This window comes from Pan troglodytes, chromosome 11 (assembly GCF_028858775.2).
Source record: "Pan troglodytes isolate AG18354 chromosome 11, NHGRI_mPanTro3-v2.0_pri, whole genome shotgun sequence".
Taxonomy (NCBI): domain Eukaryota; kingdom Metazoa; phylum Chordata; class Mammalia; order Primates; family Hominidae; genus Pan; species Pan troglodytes.
Window position 1 is genome coordinate 67,707,654 of NC_072409.2, and position 19,254 is coordinate 67,726,907.

Here is a 19,254-nt window from a genome sequence, read left to right on the forward strand (position 1 = left end):
GTAAGATGATAGCTGCCTTATGAAGTAGGTAGTTATTCCTCTGATGGATCTGGGCAAAGTAAATTGAAAACCCTCTGGAAAGGATTTGCCATTCTATATGCCATTAAGAATATTTGTGAATCATGAGTGGAGGTCAAAATAGGAACATTGACAGGTGTTTGGAAGTTGATTCCAACCCTCATGGAAGACCTTGAGAGGTTCAAGATTTCAGTGGAGAAAGTCACTGCAGATGTGGTGGAAATACCAAGAGAACTAGAAGTGGAGCCTGAACATGTGACTAAATTGCTACAATCTCATGATAAAACTTTAACCAATGAGGAGCTGCTTCTTATAGAAGAGCAAAGAAAGTGGTTTCTTGAGATGAAATATACTCCTGGTGAAGATGAGAACATTGTTGAAATGACAATTAGAAATTTACATAAAATTAGTTGATAAAGCAGCACTGCTGTTTGAGAGGATTGACTTCAATTTTGAAGGAAATTCTGTAAGTAAAATGCTATCAAACAGCGTTGTACGCTACAGATAAATCATTTGTGAAAAGAAGAGTCAATTGATGTGGCAAACTTCAGTTAAGAGATTGCAATAGCCACCCCAACCTTCAGCAATCACCACCCTGATGAGTCAGCAGCTATCAACATCGAGGCAAGATCCTCCATCAGCAAAATATTACAACTCGTTGATGGCTCAGATGATTGTTAGCATTTTTTAGCAATGAAGTATTTTAAAATTAAGATATTTATGTTGTTTTCTTAAGACAATGCCATTGCACCCTTAATAGACTATAATGTAGTAGGAACATAACTTTTATATGCACTGGAAAACCAAAACATTTGTCTGACTCTTGCCATACTGTGGTGATCTGGAACTGAATCTGCAGTATCTCTGAGGTATGCCTGTATCTTAATGATAACATACAGGCTGTACACATAATATGAAGGATTTATGATTATATATCTTTGTATAGATTTTTTTTGAGACAGGGTCTTGCTTTGTCACTCAGGTTGGAGTGCAGTGGCACCATGACCCCTCAGACTTAAGCTGTCCTCTCATCTCAGCCTCTTAAGTAGCTGGGACTACAGGCATGTGCCACCATGCCTAGCTAATTTGTATATGTTTTGTAGAGGTTTTGCAATGTTGCCCAGGCTGGTCTGGAACTCCTGAGTTCAAGTGATTCGCCTGCCTCAGCCTCCCAGAGTGTTGGGATTACAGGCATGAGCCACTGTGCTTGGCCTTGTAATTATATTTTTAGTTGAAAATGTAACTAATATGTTTACCCTTATCTGTAGTTTAAACCCAAATAAAATCATTTTAAACAATGCATGTACATATTTTAATATGTGTTTATAACTTGAAGAGTTTGGAACTCTTTATGCATAATATGTATTATTTCATTTTTCAAAAAATTACTCTCTAATTTACTAATTTCCATGCTGATATATGTTCAAGCATTGCTTCCCAGAATTTAACATATGTATTATAGTGATGAATGTTCTGTTGTTTGCTTCCTGTTATATCTTTTCTTTAGTGCAGCCATTTGATAGATTATGTGCTTAAGTTAATTATGTAAAGTTATTTTTGTAAAGTTAACACATTTTTGTTTATATTTTTCAGGAGTTGGAAAAAACCTTGGATGTCTTTAATATAACTATAGCTAGACAGACGGCAGAAGTTGAGGTAATTCTTGGCTTTTCAATTAGTAAAAATAATTCTGAATTCCATATAGATATGACAGATGTGATATTATTAATCTTATACTGTAACATATTGTTTCCAAAAAGTGGTTCAATTTGCTTTTTAGTATTATAAGAAAATTATTTAATATTTTTTGGCACATCCATTTAAATCAGACAGATTTCTATGGGAAAAAATCTTTCTAAATATTTGGGCTTTTCAAATATTCAGTTATGAAGGTAAAAGCCAATTTATTTTTTTTCAATCATCATTTCTTATAAGATGGTGAAAAAACTATGTGGTACTCCTAAATTCTTATGTTTGACTAATGTTGCAGTTTCTGTGTTCTGTTATTAATGTGTATATTGTTTACATTCATTTTGCTCAAGAGGATAAGTTCTCAGAATGTCTTGCTTATATTTGTTTCAGTTGCTAAATAAAGGATAATGTGTCATTTATTTGAAAATTTATTCATTTTAGGTAAAGAAAGCTGGATACAAAATTTACAAAGAAGGAGTAAAAGATCCAGAGGATAATAAAGGGTGGTTTAGCTGGCTATGGTCTTGGTCAGAACAAAATACTAATGAACAGCAACCAGATGTTCAACCTGAAAGTATGTCCATTTCATTTTACGGCATAGTTAATCACTGGGTGTCAAAATAAAGTTTTGCCATTTTTTGCCTAATTAAAGTAAATAGACATTGAAATATATTTGTGTAATTATATATAAAGTTATTACAAATAAAACTATTAAAACATTGAAAATGTGTATTAGTTTAAAAATAAAAAATAATTTAAAAATCATACTAGTGCTTACAAAAGAGCTTTATGCCCAGAGATTTAGTGAATGCATATAGCACAGTAATAAATAAATAAAAATTCCAAAGTGTTCTCCATTGTAAATTTTTATTGAAGTTGTTTCTTGGAAAGATTTTTGATTTTTAACTAACAGCTTAAGAGTATAGCTTTGGAGGTTTAGAGACTTAGGTATATGTTTTAGATCTATCACTTATTAGCAGTGTGTCTCTGGCAAGTTATTTAAGTGCACTAAACTTCAGTTTTATCATCTATAACATGGGAGGAAATTACAATATTAATGCTACCTACTTTTTATACTAAATGTGTTGATTAGCACAGTGCTATTGTCTAATATAGTTAGCCGTTTTTGAGCTCTTGCTTAATACAAATATTATAAATTAATGTTGCTAAACTTACATATTTAGCCATTTATATTTTGGATAATTACTTGTAAAATTGCCAGCCCCATTCAAACATTCAGTGTTTATAATTTCTTAAGAGCGTTCAAGAAAGTAAATTTCACATGCTGTTTATTAAAGGCAGATACATTGTGTTAATTTTATTGTTTTTATTTAAGAACATAAAGCACTTCTTTCTGATTTGTAGCTCTTGAAGAAATGTTGACACCTGAAGAAAAAGCTTTACTCTATGAAGCAATTGGCTATAGTGAAACAGCAGTTGATCCAACTTTACTAAAAACAGTAAGATGTTTTCTTGCCTTATACCTTAGAATATATTTATTTATTTATTTAGAGACAGGGTCTCACTCTGTTGCCCAGGCTGGACTGCAGTGGTGTGATCTCTGCTGCCAGCCTTAACCTGGCCTCAAGCAATCCTCCCACCTCAGCCTCTCGAATAGCTGGAGCCACAGGCATGCACCCTTATGCTAGCTAATTTTTGTGGTTTTTTTGGTTTTTTTTTGATAGAGATGGGGTTTCGCCATGTTGCTCAGGCTGGTTTTGAACTTCTGAGCTCAAGCAATCCGCCTGCCTCGACTTCCCAAAGTGCTGGGATTATAGGCATGAACCACTGCTCCTGACCTTATGCTTTGGAATTTAATGTTACATATGTCCATTTTTAATCCTTTCAAAAATATATGTTACTGACTTGTTCTGTGATCTTTTTTCTGGGTCTGTAATTGCATTTATTTTAATTTCTAAGGTAGGGATAAATATTGTCTCTTTTTTTGGGGTCAATGTGATGATTCTTGAAGAAATAAAATGTCCTTAAAATATTTGGTGGTTTTTGAAATGAATGTACTATAAGAATATTTGTTATGCTTATATATATATATATGTTTTCATTTTATTCTTCTGAATATACCTTAGTTTGAAGCCTTGAAGTTTTTTGTCCACTTGAAAAGTATGTCTATTGTTCTAAGAGAAAATCATCAAAAACCTGAGCTGGTAGATATTGTAATAGAAGAATTTAGCACCTTAATTGTGCAAAGACCAGGAGCACAAGCAATAAAGTAAGTATTAATTTATCTTTTTTTATCATATATGAAAAAACTTCACTGTGTTCTTAGACATTAGGTCACAATCTTAGTCTTTTGGAAAGAGCACTATAGTTTCATATATCCTTTTGTGGTTTCAGGAAAAAGGTTTTTTTTTTAATTGTTAAAATAATACATGTTCAGTAGAAAACCACATTCCAGTGAAACATAGGGCATTAAAGAATAATACAAAAATGATCAGCAACTACACCACACAAAAAGAAACAGCATTAACAATGTGGTTTTTATCTGAGAGTGTTTAGTTTTATTTTTTTTAAAATAGCTTTGAGATGTAATTCACATACCCTACAATTCATTTAAAGTGTGTGGTTCATTGATTTTTCACAACTATATTATATAGTCATTTCACATTGGTATATTTACGAAGCTGTACAACCACCAGCACTGTATTAGTCCATTTTCATGCTGTTAATGAAGACTTACCCAAGACTGGGAAGAAAAAGAGGTTTAATTGGACCAACAGCTCCACATGGCTGGGGAGGCCTCAGAATTGTCAGGGGAGGCGAAAGGCACCTCTTCCCTGGTGGCAGCAAGAGAAAATGAGGAAGATACAAAAGCGGAAACCCCTGCTAAAAACCATCAGATCTCATGAGACTTATTCACTACCATGAGAACAGTATGGGGAAGCCACCCCCATGATTCAAATTATCTCCCACCAGGTCCCTCCCACAACACATGGGAATTATGGGAGTACAATTCAAGATGAGATTTGGGTCGGGACACAGAGCCAAACCTTATCAACTACTATCTAATTCTAGAACTTTATTTTATTTTATTTATTTTTTTTGAGACAGGGTTTCACTCTGTTGCCCAGGCTGGAGTATGGTGGTAGGGTCTTGGCTCACTGCAGTCTTTGCTTCCTGGGCTCAGGCTAACCTCCAGCTTCAGCCTCCTGAGTAGCCGTGACTACAGGCGCGAGCCACCAACACCTTGCTAATTTTTAGAATTTTTGTAGAGATGGGGTTTCACCATGTTGCCCAGGCTGGTCTGGAGCTTGTTGGCTCAAAGCAGTTCGCCAGCCTCAGCCTCCCGAAGTGCTGGAATTACAGGTGTGAGCCTGGCTCATTCGAGAATATGTTAACAACTCCCAAAGAAACCCTGTAATCATTAGCAGTCACTCCCAAGTGCCCCCTTACCCAGCCCCTGGCAACAACTAATTTACTTTCTATTTGAAAGGATTTGTCCATTTTGGACAGTTCATATGAATGTAGTCATACAATATCTGGTCTTTTCTGTTTGGCATTTTTCACTTAGCATGATGTTTTCAAGGTTCATCCTGTTGTAGCATGAATTAGTACATTCCTTTTTATTGCCTAGTAATCTCTATTATGGACACATCACGTTTTGTTTATCCATTTAACTGTTGAGGATATTTAGGTTGTTCCTTCTTTTTGGCTCTTCTGAGTATTGCAGCTATGAATATTCATGAGTAATATTTTGTTTGGAGGTGGGTTTTAATTTTCTTGGGTATACACCTGGGGTGGAATTGCTGTCTCATATGCTAATACTATTTAACCTTTTGAGGAACTACCAGACTGTTTCCCAAAGCAGCCTCACCATTTTACATTTCCATGAACAGTATATGATGTTTCCAATTTCTTCATATCTTCATCAACACTTGTTATTATCTGTTCTTTTGATTACAGCCATTCTAGTGAGTATGAAATGGTATCTCACTGTGGTTTTGATTTGCATTTTCCTGATGGCTAAGGATTTTGAGCTTTTTTTTTTGTGCTTATTGGCCATTTCACGTGCATATCTTCTTTGGAGAAATGTCTATTAGATTTTTTTTCCTATTTTATATTGGGTTGTCTTTTTATTATCGATTTGCAAGAGTTCTTTATATATTCTTGATACAAATCTCTTATTAGATAAACAATTTTCAGTTATTTTCTCTCACTGTGTTTTCTTTTTATTTTTCTTAATGGTGAAGTCAAATTTATATATTTTTTGCTACACATGCTTTTCATTATAACTCAGAAATCTTTGCCTACTCCAGTGGTACAAATATATACTTCTATATATTCTTATAAGAATTTTATGCTATTTCCTCTTATATGTAGGGTTAGAATCCATTTTGAGTTAATGTTAGCGTGTGGTGTGAGGTGGGGGATTCAGCTTCATTCTTTTTCATGAGATTATTCAGTTGTCCTAGCACCATTTGTTGAAAAAACTATTTTTTCCCATTGAATGATCTTGGCAGCCTTGTCAAAATTTATAAGTTGATCATAAATGTAAGGATTTCTAGACTCTTAATTCTAATCCCATTGTTCTATATGTCTAGCCTTATGCCAGTACCCTACTGTCTTAATTATGGTGGCTTTATAGTAGAACTTGTAATCAGGAAGTATGACTCTTCCAGTTTTGTTTTTTTGTTTTAGCTGTCCTGATTTCCTTAAACTTCTGTATAAGTTTTAAGATTATGTTGTCCATTTATGCAAAAAAATAAGCTCAGATTTGATAAAGATTGTGTTGAATTTTGTGGATCAATTTTGGGTGTACTGAACAAATTATTCAGCACAAATTATTCAGCTACTTATCTAAACAATATTAAGTCTTCCAATCCATGCACATTGGATATCTTTTCATTTATTTAGATTTTTAAAATTTGAACAACGTTTTACAGTTTTCAGATACAGTACACCTCTTACGTTAAATTTATTTGCAAGTATTTTATTGTTTTTGATGATATAAATGGAATTGTTTTCTTAATTTCATTTTGGATTATTATGTGTATAGAAATACAATTGAGTTTTGCATACTGCACTTGTACCCTGCAACCTTGATGAACTTGTTTCATTAGTTCAATGAGTTTTTTTAGTTGATTCCTTAGGATTTTTTATATACATGATCATATAATCTGCAAATATAGTTTTACTTCTTCCATTCCGATGTGGATGCCCTTTCTTTTGTTTTCTTGCCTAAATGCCCTGGCTAGAACCTCCAGTAGTATTTTAAATAGAGATTATGAGAGTGGGCTTCTCTTCTTGTTTCTGTTCTTTGAAGGAAGTGTTCATCCTTTCACCATTATGATGTTAGATGTGAGTTAGGTGTGGTCTGCATCATTTTACAATTCCACCAGCAATGTACATGGATTCATATTTTTTCCATATCATTCCCAACACTTGTTATTTTCTGTTTTTTTATTTTAAATTATAGCCATCCTTATGGGTGTTTAGTATCATATTGTGGTTTTGATTTGAATTTCCTTAATGACTAATGATGTTCAGCATCTTTTCATGTGGATATTGGCCCTTTGTATAAGTTCATTGGGTCTATTTTTTAATTGAGTTATTTTTCATTTGTTGTTGAGGTGTAAGAATTCTTTTGTATTCTGGATACTAAACTGTCACCGGTACATGATTTGCAAATATTTCCTTCTATTCTTTATTTTGTCATTTCACTTCATTGATACTGTCCTTTGGTGTACGGAAGTTTTTAATTTTGAAGCTCACTTCATCCGGTCTTATATTTTGTTGTTCATGCTTTTGATGTCTTATCTCAGAAGGTTCACCTAAGCCAAGGTTGTGAACGTCTACTCCAGTATTTTCTTCTAAGAGTTTTATACTTCTGTCGCTTACATATACGTTTATGACCTGTATTGAGTTAATTTTTGTAAATGGCGTAAGGAATTGGTACAACTCATTTCATTTGCATGTGGATATCCCGGTGTCCCCTCACACTTGTTGAAGACACTATTCTTTCCTCAATGAACACTCCTGGTACCATTGTTGAAAATCAATTAGCCATAGATGTATGTATGGCTTTATTTTTGGACTCTCAATTCTATCTCATTTTTATTCTAGACTTTCACTGTGATTATCATTATACCAATATCGTACAGTTTTGATTACTGCAGATTTTTAGTAAGTTTTGAAATTGGGAAGTGTCTTCCCTAGTTTGTTCTGCTCTTTCAAGAATGTTTTAGCTGTTCAAGGGTTGCTTACAAGACCTTCTGAATTTGAGGATTCACTTTTCCATTTCTGGAAAGTGTCTCTTTGAAATTTGATAGGGATTGCATTCAGTATGTAGATTGCTTTTGGTAGTATTGCCATAATAACAATATTAAGTCTTCTGTGAACATGGGATAGCTTTCCATTTAAATAAATGCTAAATAGATGCTTTTTCTGTTTTTATGAAGAGTTTCAGAAGGATTGTTATTAATCCTTCTTTAAATATTTTGTAGAATTCACTAGTGAAGCCATTTGGTCCTTGTATTAGTCTGTTCTTAGGCTCCTAATAAAGAGATACCTGAGACTGGGTAATTTATAAAGGAGAGAGGTTTAATTGACTCATAGTTCGGTATGGCTGGGGTGGCCTCACAATCATGGCAGAAAGCAAATGAGGAGCAAAGTCATATCTTACATGGAGGCAGGCAAGAGAGAGCTTGTGCAGGGGAGCTCCCTTTATAAAACCATCAGACCTCGTGAGACTTATTCACTATCATGAGAACAGCACTGGAAAAACCTACCCTCTTGATCCAGTTACCTCCCATCAGGTCTCTCCCACGACATGGGGGAATTATGGGAGCTACAATTCAAGATGAGATTTGGGTGGGGACACAGCCAAACCATATCAGCTGAATTCTTCTTTGTTGAGAGTTTTTGGTTACTGATTAACTCCTTACTAGTTATAGGTTTTACTATAAGTAAGTTTAAAAGGTTATAGTAAGTTTTACTATACTGAAGTTTATAGTAAAGTTTTACTGATAGTTTATAGGTTTATAAGTAGGATCTATAGGTTACAGTAAAGTTTACTATAGGTTTTTAAGGTTATAGAAAGGTTTTACTTCCTATTAGTTATCGGATTTTCTATTTCTTCTCGAGGCAGTTTTTGTAATTTATATATTTCTAGGAATTTGTTCATTTATCTATTTTGTTGGTACTGTTTTTTGCAGTACTCTTTTGTAGTACTTTTTATTCCTCTATGGTGTGTCATAATGCCTCCACTTTGATTTCTAGTTATAGATTTGCATCTTTAGTGTTTTTTTTCTTATTTTAGGTAAAGGTTTGTTAAATATGTTAACCTTTTCAAAGTGGCAACTTTGATTTTTTTTCATTCTCTCTGGTGTTTTTGTTTTCTGTATTTCATTTGTCTCCACTCTGATATGTATTATTTTATTCGTACTGTGAGCTTTGGGTTTAATTTGCTCTTCTCTTTTTAGTTCTTTAAAGTGTAAAGTGAGGTTATTGATTTGATAATCTTTCTTTTTTAATGTAGGCATTTGCAAACAAAAATTTCCCTGTGAGAACTGCTTTGGATACATCTTGTATGTTTTGTAATATTGTGTTTGATTTGCATCCATTTCAGCGTATTTTCTGATTTCTCTTGTGGTTTTTTTTTTAACCTGTTGCTTGTTTAAGAGTGTTTAATTTCCACATAATTGTGAATTTTTCAGTTTTTCTTCTATTGAGTTCTAATTTGATTCCATTGTGGTTGGAGAAGATGCTTGGTGTATTATTAAACTTGTTGAGATTTGCTTTGTGACCTAACATTTGGTCTATCCTGGAGAATGTTCCATGTGCTTGCACTTGAGAAGAATGTATTTTGCTGTTGTTGGGTAGAGTAGTCCATATTTGTCTGTTACATGTAGTTGGTTTATAATGTTGTTTAGGTTCTCTGTTACTTTGTTGTTCCTCTGCCTAAATATTCCTCATTTAATGGAAGTGGGAGATTGAAATTTCTAAGTGTTATTGTGAGCTGTTTCTCCCTTTAATTCTGTCAAGGTGTGATTCATATATTTTGAGGACTTTGTTTGGTGTATAAATGTTTATAATTGTTGTATCTTTGATGAATTGAACCTTTTAATCAAACTATAATGACCTTTTCTTCTTGTTACAGTTTTCTATTGAAAGATATTTAAGTTAATTAATTAATTATTAATTTAGATACAGGGTCTTGCTTTGCCACCCAGGCTTGAGTGCAGTGGTGTAGTTATAGCCTCACTGCAGCCTTGAACTCCTGGGCTCAAGTGATCTTCCCACCACAGCCTCCTGAGTAGCTGGAATTAAAGGTGTGAGCCACCATACCTGGCTAAAGATTATTTTATATGTTAGTATAACCACCCAGCTCTCTTTTGGTTATGAGTTGCATGCAGTATATTTTTTCATCCTTTCACTTTCAACCCATATGTGTCTTTGGATGTAAAATGAGTCTCTTTTAGGCAGTATGCCTATGGTCCCTGACTTAGGCTAAGTATATTAAATACATTTTTGACTTGGAATATTGTCGATGGGTTTATTGGGAAATAATTAGTCATAAGTTGAGGAGCATCTGTATTGTTGTATCATGTTTTTTTCATCCATTCTGCCAGTCTCTATCTTTCCTTTGATGAGTTTAATTTCATTTACATTTAACATGTTTACTGGTAGGCAAGAAGTTCTGCCATTTTGCTATTTGTTTATTGTATGTCTTATACCTTCTGTACCCTCAGTTCCTCAGTACTGTCTTCTTAGTGTTTGTTAATTTTTTTGAGGATATATTTTTATTTCTTCCTCATTTCTTTTTCCAAACATATTTTAGTCATTTTGTTGAGGGCTACTATAGAGATTACAATTAACAGTCCAAATTTAAGACAGTCAAATTTGAATTGACACTAACTTAACTTTAATAGTGTATAAAAACTCTACTCTTATGCAGCTCCATTCTTCATCTTTACGTTATCATTTTCACAAATTACTGCTTTACATACTTGTGTTCATTAGTCTAGGTTTATATTTGTTTTTATGTGTTTGTCTTTAAATCATAGAGGAATTAAAAAGAGGAGTTAAAAACCAAAAATGCAATATTACTGGCTTTCTTATTTGCTTATGTAGTTACAATTACAACAGTTCTTTATTTATTTGTATGGCTGCAAATTACTATCTAATATCCTGTCGTTGCAGTCTTTAGGACTTCCTTTAGCCTTTCTTGTAGGGCAGGTCTACTAATGACAGACAGACTCAGTTTTTGTTTATCTGGAAATGTGTTCATTTTTCCTTCATTTTAGAAGGATAGTTTTGTCATATATAGATTTCTTGGTTGACATTTTTTTTCATTTAGTGCTTTAAGTACATGATCTTGCTGCCTTTTGGACTGCATGGTTTCTGAGGAGAAATTAGCTGTTAATCTATTACATATCTTGTTATGTGATGAGTTGCTTCTCTCTTGCTGCTTTCAAGATTGTCCTTGTTTTAGCTTTTGACAGTTGGATTATAATATGTTGCTGTGTGAGTCTCTGAGTTTATCCTAATTGGAGGTCTTTGAGCTTCTTGGATGTATAAATTTGTGTTCTTTATCAAATTTGAGAAGTTTTTGGCCATTATTTCTCCCAGTATTTTTAATGTCTTTTTCTTTTTCTCATGTCCTTCGGAGAGTCCCGTAGTGCATATGTTGTTCCACTTGATGGTCTCCCACTTTAGGCACTGTTCATTGTTCTTCATTATTCTTTATGCTCCTCAGACTCAATAATTTCAGTTGTCCTGTATTCAAGTTTGATGATTCTTTCTTTGGGCTGCTTAGATCCTCTGTTAAACCTCTCTGCAGATGGTTCCCAAATCATGATTGTTCAGCTTATGATTTTTTGATTTTAGAATGGTGCGAAAGTGATCCATATTTAGTAGAAATCTTACTTTGAGTATCCATACAACCTTTGTTTTTCACTTTTCAGTACAGTACTGAATAAATTACATAAGCTATTTAACATTTTATTGTAAAATAGGCCTTGTATTAGATGATTTTTCCCAACGTAGACTAATATAACTATTCTGAGTACATTTAGGGTAGGCTAGGCTAGGCTATGATGCTTGGTAGGCTAGGTGTGTCAAATGCATTTTAAACTTACGACATATTCAACTTACAATGATTTTATTGGGACATAACCCCATTATAAGTCAAGGAACATCTGTAGTGAAGTTTTCATATTGGCTGTTGTACTTTTCACCTTCAAAATTTCTGTTTGATTCTTTTTAATAATTTCTGTCGATTTATATTCTGTGCTCAAATGTTATTTTCCTGGTTTTCTTTAGTCTTTGAGTGTAAGCTTATTTAACATGTTGGCTTAGTGAACATAATGCTAGTCTTCCCTTTTCTGTGTAAGCTTTGTACATTTTTGTTTAAAACTTGATGTTTTGAGTGGTATAATGTGGTAACTGTGGAAATTAGATGTCCCCCCTCTCCATGGTTAGTTGTTGTTGATTGTTGAAGGATGTAGTTTTCCATTTGTTTACCTACTGTAGTGGGTAGAATTGTATCATCCAAAACATTGTCAATTTCTAATTCCCAGTACCTGCAAATATAGCCTTATTTGGAAATAGCCTTTGCAGATGTAATCAAGTTAAAATGAGTTCATGCTGTATTAGTGTTTGCTCTAATTGAATGATGTGTGCTCTTCAAAGGAAAGATAAATTTGAACACAGACTCAGAAAATAAGACAGACTAGAGAAGACAATTTGAAGACAGACTTAAAGAGGAGAATGCCATGTGACGATATCTTAGCTGCGCCCATATTAATGTAGATTTTCTGTAATGTGGTGTGGGGATTAGAGGTGGGAAGTGATCATAGCTCAGATGCCACAGGCTCTCCCTGTTCTTATCAAGTTTTAGTAGATTTTTTTGTTTGTTTTGAGATGGAATGCCACTCTGTCGCCAGGCTGGAGTGCAGTGGCACAATCTCAGCTCACTCCACCTCCTGAGTTCCAGAGATTCTCCTGCCTCAGGCTCCCGAGTAGCTGGGATTACAGGCATGCACCACCATACCCAGCTAATTTTTGTATTTTTAGTAAAGACAGAGTTTCACCATGTTGGCCAGGATGGTCTCGATCTCTTGACCTCGTGATCCGCCTGCCTCAGCCTCCCAAAGTGCTGGGATTACAGGCGTGAGCCACCGCGCCCAGCCTAGATTTTTTTGAATAAAAGTTTTTCTGTTTGCTGTATGCCCTTAGATTGATTTCCAGAGATTTTGTAATTTTCACCAGTTCTTTCCCTGTTTGGTTTGCTGGGGAGAAGAGTTGCTGAGCTCCTCACATAGTCATTCTCGAAGTCCTGCCTCATCCTTGGTTTTTAAATGTTTATTAAATTGTTTTATTTTTTTGAGACAGAGTCTCACTCTGTCGCCCAAGCTGGAGGGCAGTGGCATGATCTTGGCTCACTGCAACCTCCACCTCCCTGGTTCAAGCGATTTTCCTGCCTCAGCCTCCCGAGTAGCTGGGACTACAGGCTCATGCCCCCACACCTGGCTAACTTTTGTATTTTTAGTTGAGACAGGGTTTCACCACGTTGGCCAGTTTGGTCTCGAACTCTTGACCTCAAGTTATCCACCTGTCTTGACCTCCCAAAATGCTGGGATTACGGGTGTGAGCCACATGTCTGGCCTTTAAATGTTTATTTTTATTTTTAGAAGAAAACATGTTTATAGACTTGTGTTAAATATGCAAAACTTTTCAGTTTTACATTAAGCATTGTAGATTTACTGTCATTTTAATTTTAGCTTATCATAACTTTTTTACATATAAGTCAACACAAATAGGATTCTTTGTGAATTAATCTATGTCAATTTAGAGGAATCATTGTATGTCTTCTTTGATGGGAATGGACTGGAGTCAGAAATGCAAAGTGAAGTTGTCTTCATTAATTTTTTAAATCATTTTCAATTTTTAAAATCCTTTACAATTTTACTGATTGCTGACTTTTTTCTTTTTTTTTTTAATGCAGATTTGAAACTAAAATAGATTCATTTCATATTACTGGCTTACCAGATAATTCAGAAAAACCCCGCCTCCTGTCTTCATTGGATGATGCAATGTCACTTTTCCAAATTACATTTGAGATAAATCCATTAGATGAAACTGTTTCTCAGAGGTGTATCATAGAAGCTGAACCTTTAGAAATCATATATGATGCAGTAAGCATTTTTTTAAATTACTAAGTTTTAATATAATTTAGTTTGCTTTGAGTTTGTGTTAATGATGTTTATTTTAACAGAGGACAGTGAATAGTATAGTGGAATTCTTCAGACCTCCAAAAGAGGTACATCTAGCACAGCTCACCGCAGCAACTTTGACAAAACTGGAAGAATTTCGCAGTAAGACAGCAACAGGTAAATGCCAATATTAATGTTGGTGAATTAAATACTGTATCCTATATTAAACTTTTATTTATGGTAGAATGTTTTTAGTAAAGTTTATTTTAAATTTATTATATTTCTAGACTGGTTTTAGTTTAACAGAAACTAATTTAGTACTTTTATGTTTAAAGGCAGATAAAACCATAATCATTTTTTACACTCAGAAAGTTCATACCTAGTAACCACATTTAAGTTAGTTGCAAAATTTTGCTTAGGATACTTGGACCTCTATTTATGACAAAAACTGGCCTCTCGTTTTCCTTTCTTAGAATGCGTTCCAGATTTTGATATATCAGCCTCAGGGAAAAAAGTTCTATCCTTTTTTATTCTCTAGGAGAGTTTGAATAAGGTCGGGTACTATTTCTTCCTTAAATATTTGGCAGAGCTTAATGGTAAAACCACTTGGTTTTGGAGATTTCTTTGTGGGAAAGTTTAAGATTACAGATTGAACTTTTTAATTAAATAGTTGACCATAGAGATTATCTGTATGATTTTAATGCTTTGTAATTGGTTGGGACTTGTTTTCTAGCTCAATGTATGATATTAAAAAAAATGTTCCTCATATGCTGAAAAGGCTGTCTTTTCATATCTATACCTATTCATTAGGTATGGATTGTTAATCCTGTACTTCAAATTTTTTGTATCCTTACTGGATTTTTTTTTTCTCCTTTTGTCACCTTGTTCTAACAGTTATTAAGAGAAATACATGAAAAATGCCTCATTATCAATGTAGATTTTTCTGTTTCTAATAGATCTGTCAGTTTGTTTAAAAAAATAAATTTGGCTGGGCGCGGTGGCTCACACCTTTAATCCCAGCACTTTGGGAAGCCGAGGCGGGTGGATCACCTGAGGTCAGAGTTTGAGACCAGCCTGGCCAACATGGCAAAACCATAATAGAGACGGGGTTTTAATAGAGACCAGGTTTCACCAGCCTGGTGACAGAGCAACACCCTGCCACACACACCAAAAGTAATAATAATAAAAATTAAAAAAAAAATAAATTTTAAGACTGTCATTAAGTACATGCAGGAGTAAATTATTTTTCCTCCTATAAACCACATCTTTAATGCTTTAATTTTTTTCCCTTTGTACTTTTTTATTTTATTTTATTTTTGATCTGATGTCAGTATGAAGTACAAAGTTTCTTTTCGTTAGAATTTACCTGGTATATATTTTTTCTTATATTTTTACTTTTTCCCTGTGTTTTCAGATGTGTCATGTCAACAACATGTAATAGGATTTTTTCCAATCTAGATTTATGGTCCTTATTTTTTATTTATATCTACTGTTTGCGTTTAATTAATTTATTTAGGCTTATGTCTAACATCCTATTTTGTGCTTTTGAATTTGGTTTTCCTTGTTTTATTTTTCTTGCCTTCCTTTGGATAAATTCTAGGATACCTTTCTTCCCCCTTCCCTACAATCTACTATCGGGAAGTTAAATATTCTCTATATCTTTTTATTTTATAAATTACAGTATACATTTTTGTAAAAATATAAATTTAATGAAAAATTTTATATTCTCCTAGTCATTATATGGACTTTAGTACTCTTGAACTTTATATACCATCCCCATATACTAATTTTTTTACTTAAAAAATACTTTATTGTACTGTATGTATATAGTTCATGGTAGTTTACAATTACTTGTGCATTTACTACCTTCTTTGCTCTTCATTTCTCTTATAGCTTACACTTTTTATTTGATTTTATTTTCTTTCTGTTGGAAGTTCATTTTTTTTTTTTCAACCTCTGCCTCCTGGGTTCAAGCAATTCTCCTGCCTCAGCCTCCCAAGTAGCTGGGATTACAGGCACCCACCACAACGCCTGGCTAATTTTTAAAAAAATTTTTAATAGAGATGGGGTTTCACTGTGTTGGCCAGGCTGGTCTCAAACTCCTGACCTCAGATGATCTGTCCGCCTCGACCTCCCAAAGTGCTGGGATTACAGGTGTGAGCCATCGGATCTGGCCTGGAAGTTCATTTGTAAACTTCCCTTGTAAATATTTTCTCTTGTAAGAATCTGCTGGTGGCAAATCTGTGGTTTGTTTTTGTTATGTTTTTTTTTTTTTTTTTTTTTTTTGACAGAGTCTTGTTCTGTCGGCCAGGCTGGGGGTGCGGTGGCATAATCTCGGCTCGCTGCAACCTCTGCCTCCCAGGTTCAAGCAATTTTTTTGCCTCAGCCTTCTGAGTAGCTGGGATTACAGGGGTATGCCACCACACCCAGCTAATTTTTGTATTTTTACTAGAGATGGGGTTTCACCATGTTGGCCAGGCTGGTCTCGAACTTCTGTCCTCAGGTGATCCATCTCAGCCTCCCAAAGTGCTGGGATTACAGGCATGAGCCACCATGCCCGTTGCATATTAGCTTGACATGATACTACTGTATGTAGAATTAAAGGTTGATGTTCATTTTCTCCTTAACACATTGAAGAGGGCATTCTGTCTTTAGGTTTTCATTACTGATGTTGAGAATTCAGGTGTCAGTGTGTCTGCTGTTTTTTTTGTACATTATCTACCCTTTTCTTTTACATATAAGAACTTTTTATCTTTTGTATTCTGTTGTCGCAATTTGGTGTATCCAGCTATAGATTTGCTTTATATATCCTTTTTGGGATTCACTGGATTTCATGAATCTGAGTACTGGGATTTTTAATGAATTCTAGAAAATCTATCTGGAAAATTCTTAGCCACTAACTCTTTACATATATTCTCTTCTGGAATTCTGGCTAAATGAATTTTAGCCTTTCTTACTCCATCTTCCATTCTCCTTAACTTCTGTATCCTGCTTTCTTTCCATCTGTTTCTTCTCTGTGTTACATGCTGGGTAATTTCTTCTAATTTATCTTCTCATTTACTGAGTCCTTCTGTAGCCATGCCCAATGTGGTATCAAATCTCTTCACTAAGTTTAATTTCAGTGATTATATTTTTCCCTTTAGGAATTCTGTTTTGTTAAATTTAAAATCTGTGTTGTCATTCTTTTTTGGTTTTGTATTTCCCACGGATATCTTTACACTTGTCTTTTTTTTTTTTTTTTCCAGAGATCATAAGTACAGTATTTTATATTCTGTCTCACCAGTTAATTCTCTCTCTTCAGATAGTCCGTTATATGAAGACTTTTGTGGTTCTGTTTTTCCTATCTTCTGTCTTTTGTTTTTGTTGGTACTTACTTATGGTAACGTGTGTCTTTTTATGCTTGGTAATTTTTAATTGTAATCTGCTCATTTTCCTTAGAATATTATTTGGGAGAATTCTCTGAAGCCTGAGATAAGTGGGCCTTCATTTCGGGAAGATTTATATTTCTTCTGCCAGGTACCTTGGGTATGTTGGTGGCATAACTAAATTAATTGCTTAAGATATTCTGGACTGCCAGAGAATTCTTGGGCTACATACCTCCTTGAGGAATATATCATACTTATCATTCACAGAGGTATTACCTTTTTCTCCTAATTTTTCTCACAGCCTTTGTTTGCACCCCCCTGTGAGAGTGTTTTAGGGAGAGGAAGGTTTTACTTCACAATTATTCTTTCTTTGAGTGAGTGTCCTTTAAGATTTCAGATTTGTGAGGAGAACTCTTGCAAGACTCTCCATCTTTGTCTTCTGTTTCCTGTGTTCTGAGAGGCTGAAATTATCTTTGGAGTAAGATCCAATTTCATTGTCAAAGTTTTAAAATTCTGGTTTTGTTAAGTCTGGAGTACCCTTCTAATTGAACCCAGAATTTGTCCCATTTTGGTGGCTATAAAACCTGGCATGAAATTATGATTTTTCTCTTGCCATTTTTATTATATTCACTTTATCCTTATTGGTAGATATGAGATATACTGTCTGTCATTTTCCTTTGTTCTCTTTCCTAAGATAAAATAATTTAGATAAGTCAAGAAATCACTTCACATTTTGATAAGACCTTCAGGAAATGTCTAACTAGTTGTCTTTTGTTAGGCAATATTATAATAGGCATCTTGATTCATTATTAATTTTTCTTTTTTCACAGAAAAGTGTGTGTTATATTCTTCAAAATATATGTGTCTTCTCTGGCTTTTGCTCATTTTTCTCTACTATTTTTATATCTGAATAGTTTTAAATTAGATTGTACATGAACACCTTACCTCTAGAAACTGTAGGGTTTGCATTTATTCCTGTATTCTTTGTTAAAATCTGGGAATTCCATTCCTAGTTTACATTCTATATATTGGTATATTATATACTGAGTAGAAACCAAAGCATAAGATCAGGCTACTTCTGGTCAGTTTTTCTTGATTGATAGAAACTCATAGTTAAATACAAATTAATCATATTGGAAATCCACTATAGACATTCAGATTTTGAGATTTTTTATCTCTAAGATTTATTTACCTCAACTTTTATTACTTAAAAAAATTACCAAACAGTAAATATCCACAATATAAAGTTCACATGTTACAGAAATATATTTTAGAAAGTGGAAGTCTTCAGTATTTTACCTTCTGTACATAATAACCTTTAAAATTTGAAGTCTGTCCTTCCAACTTTGTTTTCTTTTCTATACCAATAGTATAAAAATGCTAATTCTATGAAAAAAATGGAAACCTTCTATGATAGGTTTTTGCACTTAATTTTTAAAATTTAATATATTTTGGATTTTTTCTAGAAAGTTAAAATTTACCTATTTGTGAAGAGACTCATATATATTATAATGATTCTGGTTACTTAGGTTCTTTCCTTCCCTCATATTCCTCCTTTCTTCCTTTTATTTTGTTACATTCTCCTCTATTAACATCCTGGTTTCTTTCTTGTATTATAGGTTGAGTATCCCTTAGCAGAAATGTTTGGGATCAGAAATGTTTCAGATTTCAGATTTCTTTGGATATTGGAATATTTGCATTTTACTTACTCGTTGAACATCCTTAATTGGGAAATAGGAAATTCAGAGTATTCTAAGCAGCATTTTCTGTGAATATGATCTTTGAGGATCATGTTATTGTGGTGCTGAAAAAGTTTTAGATCCTGGAGCGTTTTGATTTTGGATTTTCAGATTAGGGATGCTCAGCTTGTTATTTTCCCCTTCCTTTCTAAGAACTCAAGGTCTTTCAGGTCTTTTTGTTGTCAACTATGGCATGAGCTTACAGAGCCTGCTCAATTAGTTATCCTTTGTCTCTGGCAGGAAAACAGATGTGGTCATTTGCTAAAA

General features: G+C 33.9%; 1 protein-coding gene across 16 annotated transcripts in view; it reads left to right on the forward strand.

Annotated features, from left to right (window-relative positions):
* Window positions 1-19,254, forward strand: part of VPS13A (vacuolar protein sorting 13 homolog A) — a 239,659-nt gene that overhangs the window by 47,088 nt on the left and 173,317 nt on the right. For all 16 annotated transcript variants that reach the window (XR_010148689.1, XR_010148692.1, XR_010148694.1 and 13 more), the window contains 6 exons: window positions 1,612-1,674; window positions 2,152-2,284; window positions 3,076-3,170; window positions 3,798-3,940; window positions 13,676-13,865; window positions 13,946-14,060. Coding sequence is in view for 10 of the 16 variants with exons in the window: in XM_016960977.3 (XP_016816466.1) it covers window positions 1,612-1,674; window positions 2,152-2,284; window positions 3,076-3,170; window positions 3,798-3,940; window positions 13,676-13,865; window positions 13,946-14,060 (739 nt within the window). In the remaining 6 variants the exon portion in view is untranslated. The remainder of the gene's footprint in view (window positions 1-1,611; window positions 1,675-2,151; window positions 2,285-3,075; window positions 3,171-3,797; window positions 3,941-13,675; window positions 13,866-13,945; window positions 14,061-19,254) is intronic.